This window comes from Mytilus trossulus, chromosome 10 (assembly GCF_036588685.1).
Source record: "Mytilus trossulus isolate FHL-02 chromosome 10, PNRI_Mtr1.1.1.hap1, whole genome shotgun sequence".
Lineage (NCBI taxonomy): Eukaryota > Metazoa > Mollusca > Bivalvia > Mytilida > Mytilidae > Mytilus > Mytilus trossulus.
The window spans coordinates 29,132,642-29,157,896 of NC_086382.1; the positions used below are offsets into that span (position 1 = coordinate 29,132,642).

The 25,255-nt window shown below is 32.3% G+C and overlaps 1 protein-coding gene across 26 annotated transcripts in view; it reads right to left on the reverse strand.

Moving 5' to 3' along the window:
- The window catches only part of LOC134687179 (diacylglycerol kinase zeta-like), a 208,664-nt gene that overhangs the window by 58,347 nt on the left and 125,062 nt on the right, over nucleotides 1-25,255 (reverse strand). For 22 of the 26 annotated variants that reach the window (XM_063547253.1, XM_063547248.1, XM_063547250.1 and 19 more), the window contains 5 exons: nucleotides 23,515-23,620; nucleotides 22,764-22,847; nucleotides 19,851-19,925; nucleotides 6,170-6,226; nucleotides 294-323 (listed from right to left, as the gene is read on the reverse strand). In XM_063547253.1, coding sequence (XP_063403323.1) covers nucleotides 294-323; nucleotides 6,170-6,226; nucleotides 19,851-19,925; nucleotides 22,764-22,847; nucleotides 23,515-23,620 — 352 coding nt within the window. The remainder of the gene's footprint in view (nucleotides 1-293; nucleotides 324-6,169; nucleotides 6,227-19,850; nucleotides 19,926-22,763; nucleotides 22,848-23,514; nucleotides 23,621-25,255) is intronic. The other 4 variants (XM_063547235.1, XM_063547238.1, XM_063547259.1 and 1 more) reach the window with 1 other exon arrangement.

Consider the following 25,255-nt stretch of genomic DNA (forward strand, 5'->3'; position numbering starts at 1 on the left):
ACTCTTAATTTGACCAGAAAAGCTGTAGCCTTTATACGTAAAGGCAAATTAGATCTAATGAAGTAAAAACTACTTTTAAGCTAAATAAAACTATATTAAGAAAAAAATCTACGGACAGACACAAAGTGGAGGTTAAATTTCTTAAGACCTTTCTGACACACCAAGTGAGGTTAAACCCAAAGATAAAAGTTGTATATAGAATCCACACACAGATTAGACAGCTAATTAGGATATTAAAGCACAAGTTAGATAGAACACACGTTAGACCAGTTCCCGCATTAATTGACTCTTACCGTGTTACTACATTCTGTTAAACTATTTTCCTGAAAAGATGGTAGAAATTTTATTTACTTTAATTTGAAAGCCAGTTATCTTAGCTAGCTTTATTTCTAATTAGTTTTTTCCTTCAATGAACAAAATAATCATTGTTTTGCACAGTGCTGAAGGTCAAATGTTACTCTATAATTGTTCAAATCTTCTATTTTTTTTTCTTCTGTTTTTGTCAACCAGGGCTATACAATAGTGGACATTTATTTTTCAAAGACAATGACCTTAGGCCAGACCAGACAATGATCTTGATACTCAAATCATTGTCCTTTAAGGTGTAATACCACCAAATCATGGTACGTCACATCCGGTTGCATACGAAAGTAGGTCTAAAAAAATATTCCCTTAAATTTGACCGTTGTAGGTAATTAATCCTACATTTTATTGCAGTAGAACTATTTCTGTGTCATAAACATATGTCTTGGGTATTTCAAAACACCATTATTTTTTATTTGTGATTTCTATAGAAAATTTTGTAATCTTGAGGTTACATGGTGACTAAACCTTGTACACAGATAGAATAAGGGGAGAAATTTGATTGGTTAACTTCCAATGATGGTTATTTTCTTATTTGCAATGAAATGTTATGTGAAACTTTTTCTATAGAACTGGACAGGATAAAACTTTACTCATGCCAAGTATTTCTTTATTTGAAACAAAGATAAATTCTGTACAATTTTTTGAAAAGTGCAAATTTAACAAAGACTAATAGGGGAAAATCAATGGTGGTATTACACCTTAATGCATAAAGTAGTAAATTGTAGTTACTCAACAGATAAACTAAATGATTTAGCATTTAAAGTCAGTTGACTGTTTAAAATGCTCTTAAATTCCTTTTATCCAAAACTAATAATAGTTAGCATGTATCAAAGTCAAATTATTATCCTAAAAAGATCGTGAGAATTTTATTTACTTTGATTGAATTTCCAGTTATCTTAGCATAGCTTTATTTCTTATTATATAGGTTTTTACTTTTTGTGAATAAAATAGTCATTGTGCTGCTCATAGCAGAAGGTCAAAGTGCCATGTCTTTGTTCCTATCTTTTATTTCTTTTTAACCTTCAATTGATAGCTTTATCATTGGGAATCATATCACATCTACTTCTTGTTTATATATCTATTGACCAAATAGTTGACTGAACAATTTCTATCAAAGAATTTGGAAGGATAGACAGTTAACATTATTTTGTTAAAATCAGAAAGTACCACAAATTTTCTCTCGGGGTCAGAGTACCAAAATCTTTACCTCAGTTCAGAAGGTACCAAAAACTTTCCTTCAGATTAGAGAGCACCAAAAACATTCCTTCAGATCAGAAGGTACAAAATACCAAAAACATCCCTTCAGATCAGAAGGTACCAAAAACATTCCTTCAGATCAGAAGGTACCAAAAACATTCCTTCAGATTAGAAGGTACCAAAAACATTCCTTCAGATCAGAAGGTACTTAAAACATTCCTTCAGATCAGAAGGTACCAAAAACATTCCTTCAGATCAGAAGGTAACAAAAACATTCCTTCAGATCAGAAGGTACTTAAAACATTCCTTCAGATCAGAAGGTACCAAAAACATTCCTTCAGATCAGAAGGTACAAAATACCAAAAACATCCCTTCAGATCAGAAAGTACCAAAAACATCCTTCAGATTAGAAAGTACCAAAAACATTCCTTCAGACCAGAAGGTACCAAAAACATTCCTTCAGATTAGAAGGTACCAAAAACATTCCTTCAGATCAGAAGGTACCAAAAACATTCCTTCAGATCAGAAGGTACCAAAAACATTCCTTCAGATTAGAAGGTAACAAAAACATTCCTTCAGATCAGAAGGTACTTAAAACATTCCTTCAGATCAGAAGGTACCAAAAACATTCCTTCAGATCAGAAGGTAACAAAAACATTCCTTCAGATCAGAAGGTACTTAAAACATTCCTTCAGATCAGAAGGTACCAAAAACATTCCTTCAGATCAGAAGGTACAAAATACCAAAAACATCCCTTCAGATCAGAAAGTACCAAAACACATCCCTTCAGATCAGAAGGTTCCAAAAACATTCCTTCAGATCAGAAGGTACCAAAAATATTCCTTCAGATTAGAAGGTACCAAAAACATTCCTTCAGATCAGAAGGTACTTAAAACAATCCTTCAGATCAGAAGGTACCTGAAAACATTCCTTCAGATCAGAAGGTAACAAAAACATTCCTTCAGATCAGAAGGTACTTAAAACATTCCTTCAGATCAGAAGGTACCAAAAACATTCCTTCAGATCAGAAGGTACAAAATACCAAAAACATCCCTTCAGATCAGAAAGTACCAAAAACATCCCTTCAGATCAGAAGGTATCAAAAACATTCCTTCAGATCAGAAGGTACCAAAAACAATCCTTCAGATCAGAAGGTACCAAAAACATTCCTTAAGATCAGAAGGTATCAAAAACATTCCTTCAGATCAGAATGTACCAACAATATTCCATCAGATTAGAGGGCACTAAAACAATCCTTCAGATCAGAAGGTACCAAAAACAATCCTTCAGATCAGAAGGTACCAAAAACATTCCTTCAGATCAGAGAGTACCAAAAACATTCCTTCAGATCAGAGGGCACCAAAAACAATCCTTCAGATCAGAAGGTACCAAAAACAATCCTTCAGATCAGAGGGCACCAAAAACATTCCTTCAGATCAGAAGGTACCAAAAACAATCCTTCAAATTAGAGGGATTTGGTTTTGTTTTGTTAGTCTTTCATGTTTTGTAAAAATATGGCTAGCGATAAAATCTATAAAATGGTCACAACCTGGACACATAATTAAGCCCCGACTCAAATTGCAGACAGTTGACAGTTGAAAGCAATTGAGATTTTGACCAGAAAGAAAGTTTATCCATTAAAATAATCCAAGCTGGCATATTATGGTCTCACTAAAATGTATAAATTACAGATCATTCATTCAGATTACTGTCCTTCATAATGTTTATAATCTGACAAATTGTCTTTCTCATTCTTATGAACACTAAAAGCTAAGTACAAAAAGAGGGCAGTAAGTGAGGGTGTTATCCTGAAATCCAAGCAACCCTGAATCTCATTAATTTCTGAGTTTCTGTAAGTGGAAATCCCAAACAGAAAGGCCCAATCCAGATGTACCAAAACAGGTTCTTCCACCTCTTGTGTATAACTGCTAGGTGATTTATTATTGCAGGTGCAACTGCAATGACTGAATAGTTATAAATAAAATATGCTATGAATAATGTCAAGTTGCCCTGAAACGTCAAACAGACGTCACAAAATAGCCTTAAACATTAGTCATTTACCAAGGAAAAACCCATTTTCCCCCCATTTTCTATCATTTCTAATTTACAAGCTTCTCTTTTATCACCCTATCCCTATATGATGCACAGAATATTAAATATAATTGTGTCAACTGAAGCTCTGAACAAAAGTTTTCATTATTAATCTTCATTAAAAATCCAACTTCTGAATAATTATTTTTTTTGTGTCCCACAATTTTTCATTCACCATTTCTACAAGAATTAATTCACTATACAAAATTGATGATCTTACAAGCATTCCGCATGTTAAGAAATCTTACTTCTGAATAAATTTCAACTAATTTTTTTTTTCCTACAATTTTTCATTCTCCATTTCTACAAGAATTAATTCACTATACAAAATTGACAATCTACAAGTCCTAAGAAATCAAACTTCTGAATAAATTTTTACAACTTTTTTTTGTCCTACAATTTTTCATTCTCCATTTCTACAAGAATTCACTAAACACAAGATTGATGATCTGCAAGCCTATACAACAAAGATGACTTTATAAGCTTGAAGCACATGCAATCAATTGTTGTACCACAGAAACAGGATGTATTATAGTGGCTTTAGACAAAGATAGGATAGATTCTGTCACTGATACAATCATAGTCTTTACATCATTATAGATTGATTGATGCAAATTTTGCATTCATTCAATACAAATAAATGGCCTTTGGGTCTTTTCATGCTGGTTTTTCTTTTTTCTTAATTTACCTTTTCATTTCATTTTAGTTAGAATCACTTTATTGTAAACAATGATTCATCACTATATGATAGTTTATAAAAATTACAATCTTCATAACATAGGGCTTCATATCTGTTTATACCAAATCATAAAATTCAATGTTATTTCAAATTGTTTAATGTTTTTACTGTTTGCCTAACAAATGGCAAATAGGGCACTTCATTTTTTTTTAATTGTAAAATAAAATGTTTTTTGAAAATCAGTCTTTTACTTTTGAGGAATATAAAATTACAGCAACTCCCTTTCTCACACAACATGTGCTCCTACATTTCAGGAGGTCTATCATATTGTTCTTAATCCCATATTGCAATGCAAATTTCTATATAAAACTTGTTTTACTTATATATTTTCTTATATTTTCTTTATTTATTTTTCAAATTCAACTTTCATAAAATTTAGGGGGGGGCTTATTTGCCATGTGGTCTAAGAAGTTTCAACTGTAGTCACTAGCCAGTCAGCACTGAGGTGAGGTTGTGAGTTCAAACCCAACCCCTGCAGGTGCACTTGACTCCAATCTTAATTGACAAAGATTGCCAGTTTTCCTATCGAAAGTTGGTTTGCTGTGGGAACTCCAGCTTCCTCACCAATTTAAAATGGCTGCAACAAAATAGCCCAAAAGCGGTGCTTAAAAGTGGTGTTAAAAATATATACAATAAAATAAATCATAAAATTTAAAGCAAATTCAGAAATAAAGGAAGCATTGTTACATTTCAATGTCTTGGGATTGAATTCATAAGTTATGTTTCGTCCTAACTGGTGTCCAATGTCATGTTAAAATTAAAACTTGATTCTCAAAATACAAGACACAGGCATTCAATAAAACAATTTTGAGAACATTTTCATTATTATTGATGTGTGTATCGGTCTAGCTATGGTGAAAAAATACTAAACATTACAGTTGATTTCATAGAGTATGTAGCTTAAGATGATATCTTTGGTAAGATTGCTTGCTAGTTTGAATGTGCAGTCATTATGAGGTAAGGTATACTTCCCTCCTTTCCAAATAGGCTACTCCTACAGACAGATTGATTGGCTATCAGTCAGACTAGTGTATTATTAAAGGAGGGTAGTAAACCTAACCTTATATGACTGTAAGGTTCAGCTAGCAAGCCAGCTAACCAAAGATATAACCTTTATTTACAAAACAATGAAATCAGATGTAAGAATGCAATAAACAATATGATTCTAGAAAAATATTATTATGTAGAATGCCAATTAATGATAATGATAACAAGCTGAAAATCACAGCATAAACATGCAACCCATCCAGTGCTTTTAAAAGAAAAGGGATTGAACAAGTGATAGTTAACTCAGCCCTTTACAGCTGATTTCCTAATGCTTGGAAAGTAAAATTTTGTTTGGCTTGCTTGCTTTGTTTGAATGATTGTTTATGCAAGCTTTGTTAATAAGATTGACAACTTTTAACAATATATATAGGCATAGTTTAATAAACCTGTATATATATTATATTTGAATTTGATAGAGTGTTATCATAATATGATTGTACAATATACAATCAAAGCAAACAAGCTAACCAAAATTTGCTCTACATACATTAGAAAATCACCTGTAACAAAAAAAGCATATTTAAATTGTTCAATAAACAATTAAAAATGCAAAATGTGTGCACGATTATTAAAACAAATTGAGTCTGGATTTTTAAATATTCATAAAATATCAACCTGGTGAATAACAAGTGCAAGCACTTTTGTATAGTTTGAGTACTCAGTAACTTGTTGTAAACCCTTGAGACAGTGGTGCACTACACTAGGAGTTACTATTTATAATTCATATACCTCTCTGTAATTTCGGACACCTGCTTCACGGAATGTAGGTTTGCAACGTAGATTCTTCTGAAATTAGAAAAATACATTAAGTAAAACTACAGAAATAGAGGTTAGATTGGGTTCGTAATTACCTTAACCTAGCTTTTACCTAAAATTATGCCACTAAATATCATAGTGTATATTAATGATTATAATACATGCATTTTACAACTGTCTTATCAGGGCCTTTTATAGCTGACTATGTGGTATGGGCATTGTTGAAGGACGTACAGTGATCTATAGTTGTTAATGTCTGTGTCATTTTGGTCTTTTGTGGATAGTTGTCTCATTGGCAATCATACCACATCTTCTTTTTTATATTCTTAAGTTTCTACATTCAAGAGGCTAATTTCTATTTTATTATTTCTTATTTTAGTAAAAGCTCTTAAAGGTATCCTTCACATTGAAATAACTGTACTCAACTAACAACCTTGACCCCCTGACCCTATATCCTCCCCTAAATCAGAATAATGACAGAAGAGTCAAAACTGGAAGTCCTCAATTTCAAGAAATTTATATCCATCATTTAGGTGTACTTTTCAAATTATCAAAACCAATTTTAGATCGATTCTTGTTTACAGTTTCGCTAGATGTTATTTTTGAATCAATTTCAACTCCATTTCAATGTTAAAGTATTCAAAAACACTGAACTGTCTGAAAATTTAAAAGCAATAATCCGTTTATGCGGAATGGAAGAAATTTACAATTAAAACTTGTGTTAAAGCCTTCAGACTAATTCTAATTATAATGTATCACCATCTTTTCCCAGCATCTTATGCCTTGGTTTAAAAAACCAACAACATAGAAATATTCATTTGATTTTTTCCTACAAATTTAGAAATCAATTTCTACAAAAAAAAATCTAAAAAGGAAATAAATCCTATATAAACAGCTGCCAAACTTCTGATGTTATTCATGGTTAATTTAAGACCAATGAAGACATGGAATTACCATGGACTTCTCTGCAATGCTGAAATCATGTGACAGTTAGTTTCCTTTTAATTTCAAAATAATTTCATGTTCCTAGGGTCAATTTCTGTCTTTAAATTAAAATTAAAATGAATTCAGTCAAGGATAATAATTAAGTTTAAGTAGAATATTTCCCAGCATGCAAAGTAGTGTGGGTTGACAAAAGGCCATCTACATCTTAAATCTATTTTACTACAACAACAGGGAATTATTCTATAGATCATTCGGCATACTAAGATGGTTTTGTTACACCACAACACGACAATATCTGTTTCAAAAAGCCATTCTTGGAAATATAAATCAAAACATAAAAAAAAACATTAAAGATGAAATAAGGCCATGAGTATGAATTTAGCTAACAGCTAGTTTTAAGCTAGACTGAATTAAGACCTGAGCTCTCACTGAAACTGTAAACATAACGTTTGCCTTCCTGTTAGCTCAAACTGATTTTGACTTTAAACTCCAACTAGAGCTCTTCATTTTTGGAGGAAATAAAGATATATATTTATATATATATAGCTCTGACTGAATTTTAACCTAGCCTTAGATTGAGATAGATGTCTAAAAGTCAATTTCATTCAGTCTAAATTTAGCTGTTGTAATTTCATACAGCAGTTCTAATTAAATTTGTAGGTGCCCAAGGGGCATATACAACTATAGGAAATGGTGAATGTTTGTTTAGAAATTTTTTGATATAGTATTATGTCTTTTACCAGCTAAAAAAATATTTTCATTTAAAATTAAATGTATTTATTAAAGTTGAGCATACACATGTTTTCTATTATGTAAACAATCACACGTGATTGTGTGTCCGCATAGTGGTCATCTATTGGTGTTTATATTGGATAAACAGGTTTGTGTTTTAAATATATGATATTTCGGATTGGTCAATATTTGTTGCATTGCATAAATATATTGAGTATGATATTTGTCATGTAAATATGTGATTTCAAATCTAACTATTTACAAATATACATTTACAATGTACTCTTTTTCAATGGCCTCTCATAATAAATTTTAAAATCATTTGCACTTTTATACTCATAAAGAACACAGTTATCATTTCAACCTCACAATTACAACTTATAATTACAGATAAACTTTGCACAGCCTGTTATCAATATATTGAAAAATATATAAAAAAATCATTTTTCGGAGCTTATCTAATGATCAAATATTATAGAAAGAATGACACCATTATACTTTTTCCATCAATAAACTATGTAGGAGTTTCAAAGGCTTAAAGAGGAAATAAACATAAAAACTGTTGGAAGAATCTAACTACTCAACTAATACAGTGTAATGACTGCCTATTGATAAATTGTCAATCGTTAAACAGCCATCTGTGGCCTTGGACTGACTTAATTCTGATACCCTCTTATTGTTTCTGATCACGTTAAAATACTCAGGTGATTACGAAATTCCATGTCTTGGAAATGTTTACTAACAAATCATTAATTGATATCAGATAAGTCAGTGAAATTGACAATTGTTGTTGTTGTCCTTCTTATTTGTTGTTTAATTTTGATATGATTAAAAGATACAGTGAAACCTATATAAACCAAACCTCTTCGGGACTTGTTCGGTTTTGGCCAATGTTCGGTTTTATCAGGTTCTGACATAATGCATACAATTTGGTATGACGGTGCTTAAGAACATTTTTGATTTACACTGGTTTTCAGTTAATGCAGGATTTGGTTCAGCCAGGTTTCACTGTTTGTTTGTTTTATATTTCTTATTTGAATTGAAGGAAGATCAGGGCTACCTCAATGAGACAGGTACCCAACAACAAAAATAATAGTGTTGATTAAAACTTTAGACAATCAAGACCACGACAATTAGTCTAAAAACATTTGCAATAATCATGTGGAAATCAAAAGTATCTAATGGTTATCAAAATAAATATTAAGTGTGATTGTTGGTTGGTGCTTACATCTACTTGTTGTCCCAATAGCATCTGCCTAATCATCAAGGCAGTTATTGGTGAAATACAAAGAGAGAACCACAAAACTGGTGAACCAAACCAATTAAGATAACATCAAACACACCTAGTTCCTTCAACATATTGATATATTCAATTTCAAAGTATAGGCAAACTGGAAGTATAAGCTATCAGCTAGCTAGATGATGCTTAAAAGTGCTCACTCATTTAAACTGTGAAGCTACTGACCAATTATGAAGTCATTCTTTTCAATATATATATAGTACTTCACTGGGGGAAAGCAGCCGTCTGTAACTTCCGTCACGGACCACCCAATATGGCAGATGGCAGAATTGGTAAGTCAAATAGAACAACACAAATGGAATTGTTAGCATAACGAACAGTACATAATATTTTCTTTTTTACTTGTATACAAAACTTTGAAGTGTTCTGGAGATAAAATAATGATATAATGGTATTATACAACTTTAAAAAAATGTTCCTGCCCTATTTTCTGGCTGAACAATCCCCAGGATACTGACCCTGATCATTTCATCCCTCACCGACTTGCACCAAATTAAACTAGCAACAATCCACAAGTCTAATAATCATTTCCTCTGCCCATCAGTTTATAATTATCTACCTACAAGGTTTCCTTTTAAGTGTTGACAAACTCACGACACAGTTAAGTTCTTTAAGGGATTGGAATGTTATCATCTTGATCATAAGATGTAATGTTTTTAATGAATAATTGTTTAATCAATTAATACTCTACAAGGTAGTAACTATGATCTGCAATATTTCCAATTTAGCCCCGATTCCAACAGGGTAATAGTTCTATATTAGCAAACCAAGATTGCAATCAGGCAGTTTATTATTTCAAGCGATTATTTTGTGTTTCCCACCTGCGATTCCCTGACTTGATAAGAATCGTGATTTGAACATGCGTAGGTGTCTAGTAAGAGTTGCACAATCATGTGTTTAATGGCTGAATGGATATCATACATTTAAACAGGAAGAATGAATCCTCTGGGTGGCTTATCGGGACCAGATTTCTAAACAGCTTAGTAAAATTTAATTACTTTCATCATTAATTAATAATGGAATAAAGTACGTCAAGCATAACTAAGATAATATTGTCCTAGAATTAAGCACCTATAATTACAACAAAGTCAAAAGTTGAACTAAAATACTTTAACACAAGAAGAAGCAATTAGCGGTTTGATTTAAAATACTTGGTGACTTATTTTACATGTAAGAAAAGGGCAGATACTGTGAAGCCTTTGTTTCATAAATCGTACATAAAACTTAGGTGAATTACTAAGACTAAGCCATCTTGGATATGATAAATTTCCGCACATAAAGACAACAAGAGTGCACACACTGTGACTGAAATGTCTCACCTTCTTTACTATAATCATTGATATTATGTTGATAGTCCTAAGTATAAAGCTTTATTACAACTGTCACATAAACTAACTTTTAACCAAGAAAACTAAACGTTAATCAATGAACCATGAAAATGAGGTCAAAGTCAGACCATGCCAGACAGACATGTACAGCTAACAATGCTTCCATACAACAAATATAGTTGACCTATTGCTTATAGTTTAAAAAAAATAGACCAAAACACAAAAACTTAACACTGAGCAATGAACCATGAAAACGAGGTCAAGGTCAAATAAAACCTGCACGACTGACATATAGATCATAAAATATTTCCATACACCAAATATAGTTGACCTAATTGGCATATAGTGTAAGATAAAAAGACCAAAACTAAAAAACTTAACTTTGACCACTGAACCATGAAAATGAGGTCAAGGTCAGATGACATATGCCTGCTAGACATGTACACCTTACAATCATTCCATACACCAAATATAGTAGACCTATTGCATAAAGTATGAGAAAAACAGACCAAAATACAAAAACTTAACTAAATTTATGTATTGAAGTCCCATTGGTGGCCTTTTGCTGTTTATTTTTACTCCTGGGTCAGGTTGTTGGTTTCTTAAACACATTCCCCATTTTCATTCTCTAATTTATTGATAACTGCTTCCTCATTTTGTCCTTTTTCTGATGTTAACTAAGGTACATCAAACATGCATAAAAGATTTGGTCTGTAATTTTTTTTTACAAAATCCACTAATCTTTGATGGGGTGGAGTTGGGGGTATAATCATTTCTGCTGACAATGGGTGCTTTATATACATCATTAAAACAATTCTGTAACAATATATACAGTTAAGAGTCAATAAGTAATATAAACTGTAACTGTAAGGTCAGTAATATTAGATATCCATGCAACATGATATCATGGTTATATATGAAATGTTACCAAAATAGATGCAAAATGTTTTATAGAATATACATTTAGAAATTATGGTTTAGTGTATAAGAATATAAATCAATCATTATTGAGACAATGTGACGTCTGCAGAATGTTCTCTTGTTAAAAGTCCATTCCACTTGACAATGCAAGTCCCAGAATTACACAATTATAAACACATCTCACAAAAGAACAAACTTAAACAAAATGCTAAATACATAATGTTACCATTTGTCATTGTACATGGAAAGTTTAAATGTTAACATAGATTTTTGTTTCAAGGCCTAAATAGAAAAAGAAATGGTTAACATAAAAGGCTTAGAAATCATGGAAATTTTCAGAAACAGTTTTCATACTTGTTACTGAAGATAAAAGACATTCTGAATTGTATTTTTCAGAAACAGTTTTCATACTTGTTACTGAAGATCAAAGATATTCTGAATTGTATTTTTTCAGAAACAGTTTTCATACTTGTTACTGAAGATAAGAGACATTCTGAATTTTATTTTTCAGAAACAGTTTTCATACTTGTTACTGAAGATAAGAAACATTCTGAATTGTATTTTTCAGAAACAGTTTTCATACTTGTTACTGAAGATAAGAGACATTCTGAATTGTATTTTTCAGAAACAGTATTCATACTTGTTACTGAAGATAAAAGACATTCTGAATTGTATTTACCACCAAAGTATGTAAATTAGTTTCCTCCTGTAATGAATATAAAACAATAATTTAATTTTGGATGTAACACCTCTTCTGATTGGCTGACGTTATTTTGTTATGAGCCCATAGATATAATTTAGTCATGTGACCATGATGTCATCAACGTTTTTTCATGGTTTTCTACAGTTTAAAATAGAATTTAGAATTAAATTATAAGAAATGACTGTAATATTTTTTCTGTCTATTCGAAATAACATAAAAAATGAGGCTGTCACAACGACAGCAAACCGGATTTATTAGCATTTATTTGTGTCCTGGCAATATCACAAGAACCATTACTGATGATTGGTGAAAGTTGAAAGTTGAAATAGTCAATATCAAATTTGACCTCTATTTTGTCATCAGTATCAACATATTAAAATTTGAAAAGCTTAGATTGAATGGTTTGTGAGTAAATGCAACAACGTGAATGGAAACACCATTTTACGATCTTTCAAGAACCATAACTCCTGAACGGTAAAAGTCAAAATCGTCATTATTGAACTTGACCTCTATTTTGTCATCAGTAACAACATATTAAAATTTGAAAAGCTTTGGTTGAACGGTTCATGAGAAAATGCACGGACACGACTGGAAACACCTTTTTTCAATCTTTGAAGAACCATAACTCCTGAACGGTAAAAGTCAAAATCGTCATTATTGAACTTGACCTCCATTTTGTCACCAGTAACAACATATTAAAATTTGGGAAGCTTTGGTAGAACAGTTCTGCGTAAATGCACGGACACGACTGGAAACGCCATTTTTCAATCTTTCAAGAACCATAACTCCTGAACAGTAAAAGTCAAAATCGTCATTATTGAACTTGACCTCCATTTTGTCACCAGTAACAACATATTAAAATTTGGGAAGCTTTGGTAGAACTGTTCATGCGTAAATGCACGGACACGACTGGAAACGCCATTTTTCAATCTTTCAAGAACCATAACTCCTGAACGGTAAAAGTCAAAATGGCCATTATTGAACTTGATCTTCATTTAGTTGTCAGTAACAACATATTAAAATTTTAAAAGCTTTGGTTGAACGGTTCTTGAGTTAATGCACGGACAACATTTGATTGGCGCCCGCCCGACCGACCGCCCGCCCGCCCGCCCGCCGAGCATCCCCAATTTAATAACCGACATTTTTGTCACAAAAATCCGGTTAAAAATGTGGTGCACTGTGAAATAACCCGCTACATGCGTTATTCAGTGTGCACCACATTTTTTATGTTATTTCTTCATAGACAGAAAAAATATTACAGTCATTCCTTAAATGAAAAAATGAAGTCTGATATAATACAGTGGGTTTACCAATGGAAAAGCTTTACAATGCTGATGTCATAACAGACTTTATTCCCAAGCTAAATGTTATATTGGAATGTGAGTACTGTCAGTCTTGTGTCTTTCCTTGAGCTGCTGAGGTCACTATTTCAAGTTTCAAGCTTCAAAATGTTTGAAAAAAGGTTGGGAGATTATGATCATAGCTGCTTTAAAAAAAAAGTGTAGTATAGCTATCAGTCTATAAACTCATCATAAATACCAAGCTTAAAATTGTGTACACCAGATGCATGTTTCATTTACAAGGGACTCATCAGTGAGGCTCACATCAAGAAAATTTAAAAGCCAAATTAAGTAGGAAGTTGAAGATCGTTGAAGACCCAAAAATTCGGGAAGGCATTACTAAGAATTTTAGCAATCATTGCAAACGACTGATTGATTGTTGTGCTGAGAAGTTCTTAAGGTAATTTCTGTCAGTGAAACTAAAATTGGAACTCTTTTGATGAGAACTTTAGCATTCTATAAAAAATGCTTTCTGAGTTACCAAACCATTAATAATAGTATATTAGAGTAAACATTACTTAGCATCAAACATCGTATTACAATGATGCATGGGATATAAAACATTTATTCAATAACTCATCACCAAGTAATGAGATTATATAAGCCTGACCTTAAGTTCATTGATGTTTTTCCTTCATATTATTCCCGTCAAGGTCACAGCGAAAGAAATTAATCATTTTAATAGGAGTTCCAGGGACTTCTGACAAAATTAAAGTCTTAATGATCAAATATATAATATATAAACTTGTAACAAAAGCAATGTTTTCTTGGAAAAACATCCAATTTAATACAGAGGTCTTTCTAATACCAATTATAAACAATATATACACAAGATGCCAACAAAGGGAGGATATCTTAATTTGAAAAACAATAGCAGTGATACAGGCGTTAGTTTTCTCGTTTGTAATGTTTTACATTGTTATTTCAGGACCTTTTATAGCTGTCTAAGCAGTATGGGCTTTGCTCATTGTTGAAGGAGGTCTCATTGGGGGGTTTCGATCCCAGATCCCGCTTACTGTTTTGTCAGATTCCCGTATCCCGCTTACATTACGTTCCTAAGCAATTCTCATTTTTTGTCATTTCACGGGTCCCGCAAGACTCAATTCCCGTTTTCACACCACAATAATTTGATTTTCATGTGTCACGCTTACAAAAAATTGGCTATCCCACGTCACGCTAAGACCCAAATGAGACCCACGTTGAAGGCTGTACAGTGACCTATAGTTGTTAATTTCTGTGTCATTTTGATCTCTTGTGGAGAGTTGTCTCATTGGCAATCGTACCACATCTTCTTTTTTTATATATAACTTCTTTATATGATTTTAAAAAAAATTTCAGAAGCAATATATATATACTATTGCAGCTCTATTTTCTTCTTTTCTAAATTTGGAGTATATATTTCAGATACTGCCAAAAAGAGGAGGCCACTTTTTTAGACAGTCATGCTTCAGTGATTCCCTCAATAATCAACCAATTATTTCCCTATTTCAATACTTTGTACTCTATAAATTGAAACAAAAGACAAAAAAATGGACAGAAATGTGTATCATTATACTGCCATGATTCTGTTAGCTTGGTCAGGGTATAAAATTTATGAAATCAAACATTATAATGTTAATAGGATATGAATTTTTACTTCAAAGAGTTCAGCATCTGTTGTTCTTTCTCATATGATAACATTAAAGCACTCTTACTTCATTAAGTCAGGTACTGTAAGGTTTCAGGCGATATTTCAGACAATCACTGGGAGATTGCAGACAATCTAAATTCAATATTTTTAATTACAACTGAAAGTCTGAGATGTTAATATTTCCTTAAAGTTCAAACAAAGTTCATATTACGGTATTCACTATTATTATATATGTCTGTTTAAATCTTAAGGTATTAGGACCATAACTGACCAAATGATTTTACAAAACTTGCAGAGTTGGGCCATAATAAATAATAGGTTTGTTTGCCCAAACGCTACCTACCCAGAAAAAAGCTGCCTACTCAAATTCCTCTATTGTCCTGAATTGAAGAAGTTTTTTTTTTAATCAAATAAGCATGAAGACTAATAAACATCTGATACTTCAATTTCTTTTAAAAAAAAATTAAAAAAATGCCTACCTACCTACCCACTGTCTCAACCTTAGGGTAGGGTTTGGGCAAACCAAAATATTTTTAAGTGTGGCCTTGTCTAGTCACATTCCAGTGGCTGACCAAAAATTTTCATAAGTGTGGATGGAATTTTTAAGGGGGAAGGGAGGGTAGGGAGCACTGACTATCACAATAGGAGGTCCACACAGTCATGCTTCAGTGATTCACAAATAATCAACCAATTATTTTTCCACAAAAGAATAGTCCTAAACACCCCCTGCCTCCCTTAAATCAGTCTCTGCTTTCGTTCCAAGGATTAAAACACATCTTTACAGTTTTCTTACTCAGGAATACATGTATAATAAAGTTTTGTACACTAATTGAGACACAGCAGGTAAAACAAAAGTAACTCCAATGGTCCCTATCAACTTTGTTGAAGCAAACATAACATCTACTGAGAGATCAGGCCCTTTATCAAGACTTCGGGATCATGTGTTTTTAAGCTCCAGATTTTTTTATTAATCCTTTTAGGATTTGGGAATTTTTTTTGTGAATTTTGGGATGGTGGGATTTAATTTATTTTAAATTCGGGACCTTAAGATTTGATGTTTTTAAGTCTGGGATTTGGGGATCAGGACCCCTCCTTCCACCCCCACTCTACTATTACTGTTTTACAATTTTCAAGTTACAGAAAGTCTATTTTAGTGCAATAGAAAAACATTTTTATATTCGGATAGTTGTTAATATATATAGTAAAAGGATGATCGTTTTAATTTTTTTTTAAATTAACAACAGACAAAAATAAACTATAATTCAACTGCTATTTAAAATTTCCGTCACAATAGACTACGATTGAATTAACCATTTTCTTCATAATCGATGTAAAAAAAACTATTTTGATCATAAAATACAAACAGAAATATTGTACTATTAAAACCCAATTATACAGAACCTTTCACTTTAAAAATGTAAACATATATAACTCGGTGTCCTATTAAAATAGGGATAAATCAGATTCATTATTTGCTTTAAATCTTTTTACAAAATTAAGCACTTTTTCATTGTCACTAATCTCCAATGGTTAACCAACTCAGCAAGTCCTCTAGTTACGACCTGTTTAATTTTTCCCAGTAAAATCCCACCGGAATCATTATTGACATGGTTGAAGCTAAAATTCAATATATATTTCACTTCTATCTATCCAAGGTATTATATCTAATCTTTATAAAATAATTGACTCGGGAGTATTAAAGTCTAAATATAGATTCAATCTAGGACATCTCCTCTGTGGTTCTTGGACAATGAAATTTATTGTCGCTACAATATCAAATTACTCAAATCCAACTAAAAAAATGTATTGTTACATAAGGCGAGAAGCTAATGTACACAGGTTTAATGTGTGAAGCACCAAGCCTAACTTAATTTTCCAACTACTGGTTGCTCTGACAACCCTTTACAAAGATGATTTCATGGAGATAATGATAATTAGTGGGTTTTCTCAATGAATATATAGAACACTGTCAAATTACATCTATTCAATTGACAGTTTCCTGCAGGTTGACATACATTGTGAGGGAAAAATTCTGGTTGACCTTGACTCTGGTGGAAAAAAGTAATGAAGTGAATAATTCATATTGGTCAAGCAGTTGATATTTTATGATGTCAATACTATGACGAGAATCAGATATCAAAATAGATTGAATTCATGTTTTTTATATGATGATAGAAACAAAAGTTTTTCTATGTTTCACCATCAAACTGGGAGATCACTAATTTATTTCAGGACATTAACCACCAGCAATCAATCAATCAATCAATCAATCAATCAATCAATCAATCAATAAGTAATTTCAGATCCAATTTATCAGACATTATAACATTGGTGATAATTCCGGTCAAATTTATTAATGGTCTACAGTCAACTTATTTTATGTAACATTACTATGAGGTGGGGATAGGACCTTTATCAGGACTCAGGATCAGGTGTTTTTAAGCTCGGGGTTTCAAGATTGACCCTTTCAGGATCCGGGAATCCTTTTTTTGAATTTCGGGACCTCGGGTTTTCAAACCGGGATTTCGGGATTTCGTGTTTTTAAGTCAGGGATTTCAGGATCAGGACCCCTCTACTATGGTATGCAATTTTATGAAGAGCTTGGCATAGTGATGCAGACAGAAGGACTAATAGAGTTAATTATGAAATTATAAAATCAGATTTATTATCATTTGTAATATTGGCCTCAATAGTTGAGTTATATATGTAGTTAGCATACTTTTTCATATGTAAATCTACACTTCCCGATGCTATTGTATAGGGTTCATCAGTAAGTCAGTCTTTTAAAAAAAACTGAAAAAGAGTAGTTGAACCTTGGCTCTCAAAATTGATCAACCCGTAATGGGCACATTTTGGTTATAATACACCTAATCGCTATTTATTCCATTCTGGATAAGTTCTAAAATTACACAACTTTTTCATCCAGTTGAAGATATCTGGGACCCTGTTTAAACCATTCACCATGCATGATACTTTTTAATGAGACCTGTTTAAACTACCCTAAATACTTCACACAAAATATTTTTTTTCTTCAATTTTAATTTCGAAAAAAGTGGATCATACTATATCAAAGTTTCTTGGTGATGACTTTCTAAATTTTTTTCTCCCTCAGCTCACTATTGTTGACCTTCATTTTTCAGCCGGTTACCCAAACAGGAAGTTGTATAAATGACTGTTTTTCCCGGAATGGACTAAAAAGCGATAAGGTGTATATATTTAGGATCTTGTGTTGTTGCCAAGGTTTCCCAAAGCTTATAGTGTCAAAAAACACAAAATGATTGTGTTTGGACAATGTATAAAAAAAATGTGCAGACTGCAGAGCATATAATGTCCTCTTATGTAGCAATTTGTTTTACCAAACATCATGGCTTTTGAAATGGATCCAAATGATTGCCTTTTTGATCTTTTATGATAAAGCTGAAATTCAAGGCCAAATTTGGCTACATGTGAACCATTGTCTTAGCTTCAACTTTTCAAACTCAAAGCTATTTAGATCTTGCATTATGATATAGACATTTTTCTATGAATGGCGGCAGCTGACCTTTAAATGTCTATACTATTTCATAGTCTTGTTAGATTCTCTTTGATTGACTATTTACAGAGGGTCTCATTGGGGGATTCCGATCCCGTATCCCGCTTACTGTTTTGTCAGATTCCCGTATCCTGCTTACACTATGTACGTAAGCAATTCTCATTTTTTTGTCATATCCCGGGTCCTGCAAGACATCATTTCATGTTTTCACGATACAATAATTTGACTTTCATGTGTCACGCTTACAAAAAATCAACAATCCTGCGTCACGCTTAGACCCACTTTACATTCATAGAAAGACTGAATATAATTTTGACAACTATCACAGAATATTTTCAGTAAACCAATTCGTTTTTCCTCTTCAAAAATCCCCTGAATACAAGTACAGTTGTGGTAAAAACAACTTGTAACCAAACAAAACAAATAGTTCCTATAAATCTTAGTTACAGAGAAAAGACCTAAAACTTTCTCCAAATACCAAACACAGTGAAAATAACATTCATTTTCCCTGGAAATAATCATACTATCAGCAGTGACAGTAATCTGACAGATACGACCTTTCTTCACTGATTTCTCAAGAGTCCACGTCATGTCTGAAGAAAGTACAATAACAACGCAGCCATGATATTTGAATACATTGATTTTCTTATTTACGGAGACTAAATGTACTGGGAAAAATTTGGGAAAAGTACACCTGAACAAATCAGATGATGTATTGTTTTAAAGACCATTGACAAACAGGAAAAGGAAAATATTAAGGTTTTTATTTGTTTCTATGACATATACTGGTTAGAACATGAAATTGGAGAACTTTGTGAATTTATATGGGCTTGAGAGTTACAATATCTATCAAATATTTTAAAGAAATTGTTGACTTCAAGAATTTGTATCCTAAAAACAGTTATGTATAATGTTGGCAAAGAAAAACAGGGGCAAAAGAATTACCAGCAGGAAATTCAAACTCCTAGATTGAAAATAAACCGACAACATCACAACTAAAAAAGAAAAGACAGACAGACAAATAATAGTTCACATGCCACAACATAGATAACTAAGCAACATGAACCCCACCAAAAACTGGGTGTGATCTCATGTACTTTGGCAGTTCCTACTCCACATGTGGTCTCTGCTGTGTGGACCCCTAAATATATAATTATATTACGATACACAGGAGAAACTCCATTATCAATAGTTAGTGTACCTCTTCACTGAGGCTTTCTTACCTTTTCTAAAACTGCTATACAGCCCTGATGAGCAACTATTTTACATGCAACACATTTCTTTCTTTGACCCGTTTTCTGAAATTAAAACAAATGAAATATCTTATATTAAAATCATACTTTTGATGACTATAAATAATTGACAGTTTTACAGTTATGCCACATCCCCCTATCTTATACCAACCCACCGCATACTTTAATTTTATGTGTCTGTCCCAAGTAAAGAGTCTATAAGCTATTGGTTGTCTTGTTGCTGTTTGTCCTAATTTTTTTGTTTTTTTTAATTTTTATTTGGTAGAAATCATATCTTTTGTTTTGTTTCACATTTTTTTCTAAAGATTTTATTAAGCTTAATTCCTAGACGAAACTTTGTTTGCCATATACTGTGGATTCATTTGTTTTCGTGGGTACCAATTTACGTGTTTTTCTCAATTATTATTTTCCTGGATATTTGATTTCGTGGTTTTCTCAAAGTCTACATACATTCCTATATAAAATTTGTAATTCATTGGACATGGGAATTTGTGGTTGCCAGGCAACCATAAAATTCCCGAAAATTAGTATCCAACAAATAAGAATGAATCCACAGTTAAGTTACCTGTAATGGTTCATGACAATATTACTTGTCCTTTGGTGTTTTTGTTTGGTGTTTAGTCATCAATTGGTAATCAAACTAAATCTCCCCTTATTTCAAATTAGTGCTATTCCAGAAAAAAATGTAGGGGGGGGGGGGGGGGGGGGGGGGGGGTGCATTATAGTGTGAAACATTGCTCTGATACCCATCACCCATGTATTTTAATACAATGTGCCTTCCAACCCCCCTCCCACCCCCCATCATTTTTTCTGGAATAGCCCTTAGAGGAAAAGTGATTGTATGATTTCATTTCTGTGGGCCAGGATGAACAGCAAGATATTTGATTTTTTATTTGTTTTAACACAACTTTTGGGCTATTTTGTGGCGGCCAGTTTTTATTAGTTGAGGAAGTTGTATAGTCCCTGGAGAAAACCACTGACCTATATAGGAAAACAGACAATCCTAGTCAATTAAAATTTGAGTCAAGTTTACTCACATGAGCGGAGCAGGGAAGTATTAAGAAAGAAGAAAACACAAAGCAATTAATATGTGATGAGTAAATCATAAAGAACAAATGACTTAACAACAGAAACTGTGATTGACGAGAGCAAATTAAAAAATTAAGGAAGTAACAAGTTTCAAAGCTTCTTCAAAACTGTGTGAAAAAATTAATGAATTTCTACACCATCAAATTAATGAGTTTCACATTCAAAACAAAAACATAAATTCATCATGAACTAAAATCAATAAAGTCCAAGTCTTACAATTTGCTTAATCAATTTGGTGCACCTTGGGATTTTTCTCTGTCAAAATAGTGAATAATCATGTACAGTAAAGAATGCTTTGAATTTCAATTTAAGGTAAACAGTCCTTATAAAGAATGTGACCTAGACAAAACTCCTACATGAAAACCTGGAAATCCATCTAGGAAGACTTATAAGCTCACAAAATTGATCATAATTTCATGTCGGGTTTTTTTTCTCCCCATAATAATGCTCCCGAGACAAAGTAATGACTTATACAGTAATTGCTTTGCATGTACGACGATATAAAACTGTATAATAAAATGTTCATCCATGACTGGTAACCAGCACAGATAAAACACTCTCACTGTGAGGTTATAGGGGACAGGTAAGTGTAAAAGGGACATAACTTATAATATAGAAATGTGAAGAAGTGCTAATTGATTGCCAATGAGACAACTTTCCACCAGAGACCAAATGACATAGATTTTTTATACTTTAAGGTAACATATTTTGATGGTATATAAAAATAACAAAATGTGATTTGATTTCAAAACTATCCACTAGAGGCCTACATGGTGTTTATATGGCACCAACTCCTGATTCAGCTGCTCATAATGTGCAGCAAACGTCAATTATTTTTCAAATTTTATTCTTACTATCACCAATATTCAAATTTATTATCATAATGTAGATCCTTAACCTTTAAAATGATTCCAATCCTAGTTGTAAGAATGCCTGTTTGCTAATGAATTAGATCCTTGAATATTGTGTTTATTGGTATAAATATTGATTTAATGTCAGTAAATTGAAATCTAACAAAATAATTTTGTAATATACATATGCACCTTCATAGTTCTATAATCTGGCAACGCCTGTATCTTGGCATTGCACAAGGTCATGTCTTTTTTAACTGTTAATAATGTCTTTATACTTAATCCATTGGATGTTGGATATGTAGACTGATCTATGTTTTAGTCTGAGATATCAGATTTTCTTTTTTAGATGTTTCTGGCTTTGACCCAGCTTGACCTAACACTAGCAAGTACTGTACTTTTTGGCTTTTTTGTTATTAAACATTATAAATATCCTGCCCACCCAGTCTGTGTTTATGTTAGATGTTGAGCCATTTTCAACTGACTTTAATAGTGTTGTTTTCATCACAAACACTTAAAAATGATGATTGTGGCGCCAGCAAACTAGTTTACTCCCTACCACCCCCCACCCCCCTTGGTATAGGAAATTGAAATATGACAGTTATAATCCCTTTGTTTGACATATTCCTAAATTTTAATTTTGCCATTTGATTCAGGACTTTCCATTTTGAATTTTCCTTAAGAGAGATTGGTGTTTTGTATAATATAATAATAAATGATGAACAATTAATGAAAAAGTAAAAAGAAGTGTTAAATCTTTCTTAAGAACAAAGTAACTTAAATATGACCAAGGGTAAATCCAAAATAAAATTTGTCAAAGATCTGAATTTCGAAGGCCTTTAATTAATAGATTCCTAACAAAACCATGAAATGATACTGGCTTGCCAATTTATTTTTTTAATACATCAAAGGAACCGTAAGTTCTATTAACAATATAGCCTACCATACAATCAGGCTCCATTGCATAGCAATAGTCCCCAGAGGCATTGGTCTCAACCCACATATGTTCACTGTTAATAGCTTGCTCCTGAAATGGAAAAAAAATATCTTGAAATAATCAGACAAGCATGATCAAAATATGATGCCTTAAAGTTATATATATGATGATAGATGAATGCTTAATTTTACGCAGGTCATTTTTCAACAATTATCTAGAAATCATTTTTTGCTGTCATCTTCTAATCTGAGAATTAATTGATTGTGCTCTATTTCCCATTTGTGATTTTTTTTAATGGTGTCTAGATTTGCAACGAAGGTGATGCTAATACATAGCAGGAGATGTTTACTATGTCCATGCACCCAGTCCTTTGTGCTTTATGCAATTCCTTCAGATTTTTCTCATGGTTGGTATATTCTTTACCAACATTTTTGCCTCTTGTTATGCACTTTGGTCTCTTTTTGTCTCTCAGTCATTTTCTTGGTTGAGTTGGTTATGTATATAGTGTTATGGAAGATTTGTTGGCTTTTAACTCCACTTGTTTCAAATAAAGATTAGATTAAACGTTGGTTTTCCCTTATAAATGGTTTTACAATAGTCCTTTTTGGGCCCCTTATAGCTTGCTGTTTGGTGTGAGCCGAGGCTCCATGATGAAGACCGTACTTTGACCTATAATGGTTTACATTTACAAATTGCGATGGAGCCTCAGTCATCTCATTGGCACTCATACCACATCTTTTTATATCTAATGACTTACCGACCAATCCACGGTGGATCGTAGCTCTCGTTTTCTGTATCCATGTTCTGCATGGCTAGGATGTAAGAGATTGGCATGGTTCTGTGTATTCTTTGATATGGCTTTTCTGGAAAAGAAAAACTAAAATTACAATCTTATCATAAAACAAATCTGAACCACAGGCACTTGGGGAATTGGAACCTCTTTATACAGAAAAGTAGGGGCCCAGACAAAACCATGTGAACTGAACCTAATATATACACTTTTACAATTTTATGGTTATTTCGTCTTAATTATGTGTTTTTAAAATTGGTTCCAATTAAGACAAGTCCCTAGTTACAACATGGCAGAAGATGTTTTTCTGCTTGTCATCACATCATGAGGCAATTAGTGGAAAGATGTGCCTTAAAAAAAGCATATATACCATGCATTTAATAGGATGGCATGGTCGTTCTTCAAATTGTGGGTTTTTTTTAGCAACCACAGCACTGCAAGGCTTAGTAATGCATGGTTCTCCATCTTGCCATCAGTAAACGAGGCTGAACTTTCAATCTTTGTTGGACCATGGAAGTAATATGGATTTAAATATTACTTCCATGGTTGGACAAATTTATTTATTTTATATGTTGAACTCAAATAATGGTATCCATAATCCTGGGTATTTTTTTTCTCAACTGAGTTGTTAATTACCATGGCCACCCTTTTTCCCTCCTGTGTCTTTCTTCAATTGTTTTTTTTTTTTTAAATAGGGTAGAATTTATATTTGTTTTGAATTAAAAAAATAATTGGCATGAATAAGGTTTTATCATTTCCAGTATAATAATACAATGAAAATTTCACACATTGCATTTAAGAACATGACCTTTCCAGAAAAACAGCATAATTTAGTTAACTATATAACCAAGAAAGAAAAATATTTACAAAAGTTAAATAACACTGTCAACAGAAAAGGCATAACTAAATTACTTTGGACTCTACCAGTTTTCAAGGCTAGATAAAAAATATTGGTCAAAGCTTATTAATTTTGAACCAAATCAAAACAGTTTTTGTATCTCACAAAAATAGCAGGCAATGTATATATTTCTATAAAAGTTTCGACTACAATTATATTTCTGTAACAAAGCATGCCAAGATGACAATTCTTAGTAAATTGAATTAGCCAGTAATAAACAATCTGTATTTGACAACAATTCTACATATCTAATATCTTCCTTTATTTATAATATATATATACGTCATTCCTTTTCAAATATAACCCATTAGGCTTTTCAAAAACAAACTAATTAAAATTGTCCATTCAACGGAATCATTTTAAAGCCGTAATTCCATTCAGAAACGTTAATCCTGATCACGGCTGGATAAAGGTATAATCCACGATTACATTATGTGTGTCACATTTTACATCAGCGAGTTATTCTTGGTCCATAATTTCCTATTTATATCAGCGTTTTATTGCAATAAATAGATTATAGCTATTTATGGTATCAATTATCTCTATATTTAGTAGACATCTAAGTTCTTAGAAAATACGCTGCAATCAGATCTCCACTTGACATACGGAGAAATGTTTAAATTAAGAAAATGAAGAGCCATAAAATTATTAATACCGCACGGCTTCACTTCAGATAAAGGTAAACATATACTATCTATATAAATCCCTTTATAGACAAATTTTGTATATATTACTTCTTTGAAATAGAAATAGACATTACTTTATGAAATATTTGCGTCAGTAATGGATTATATGGGCAGTTTTATTTGG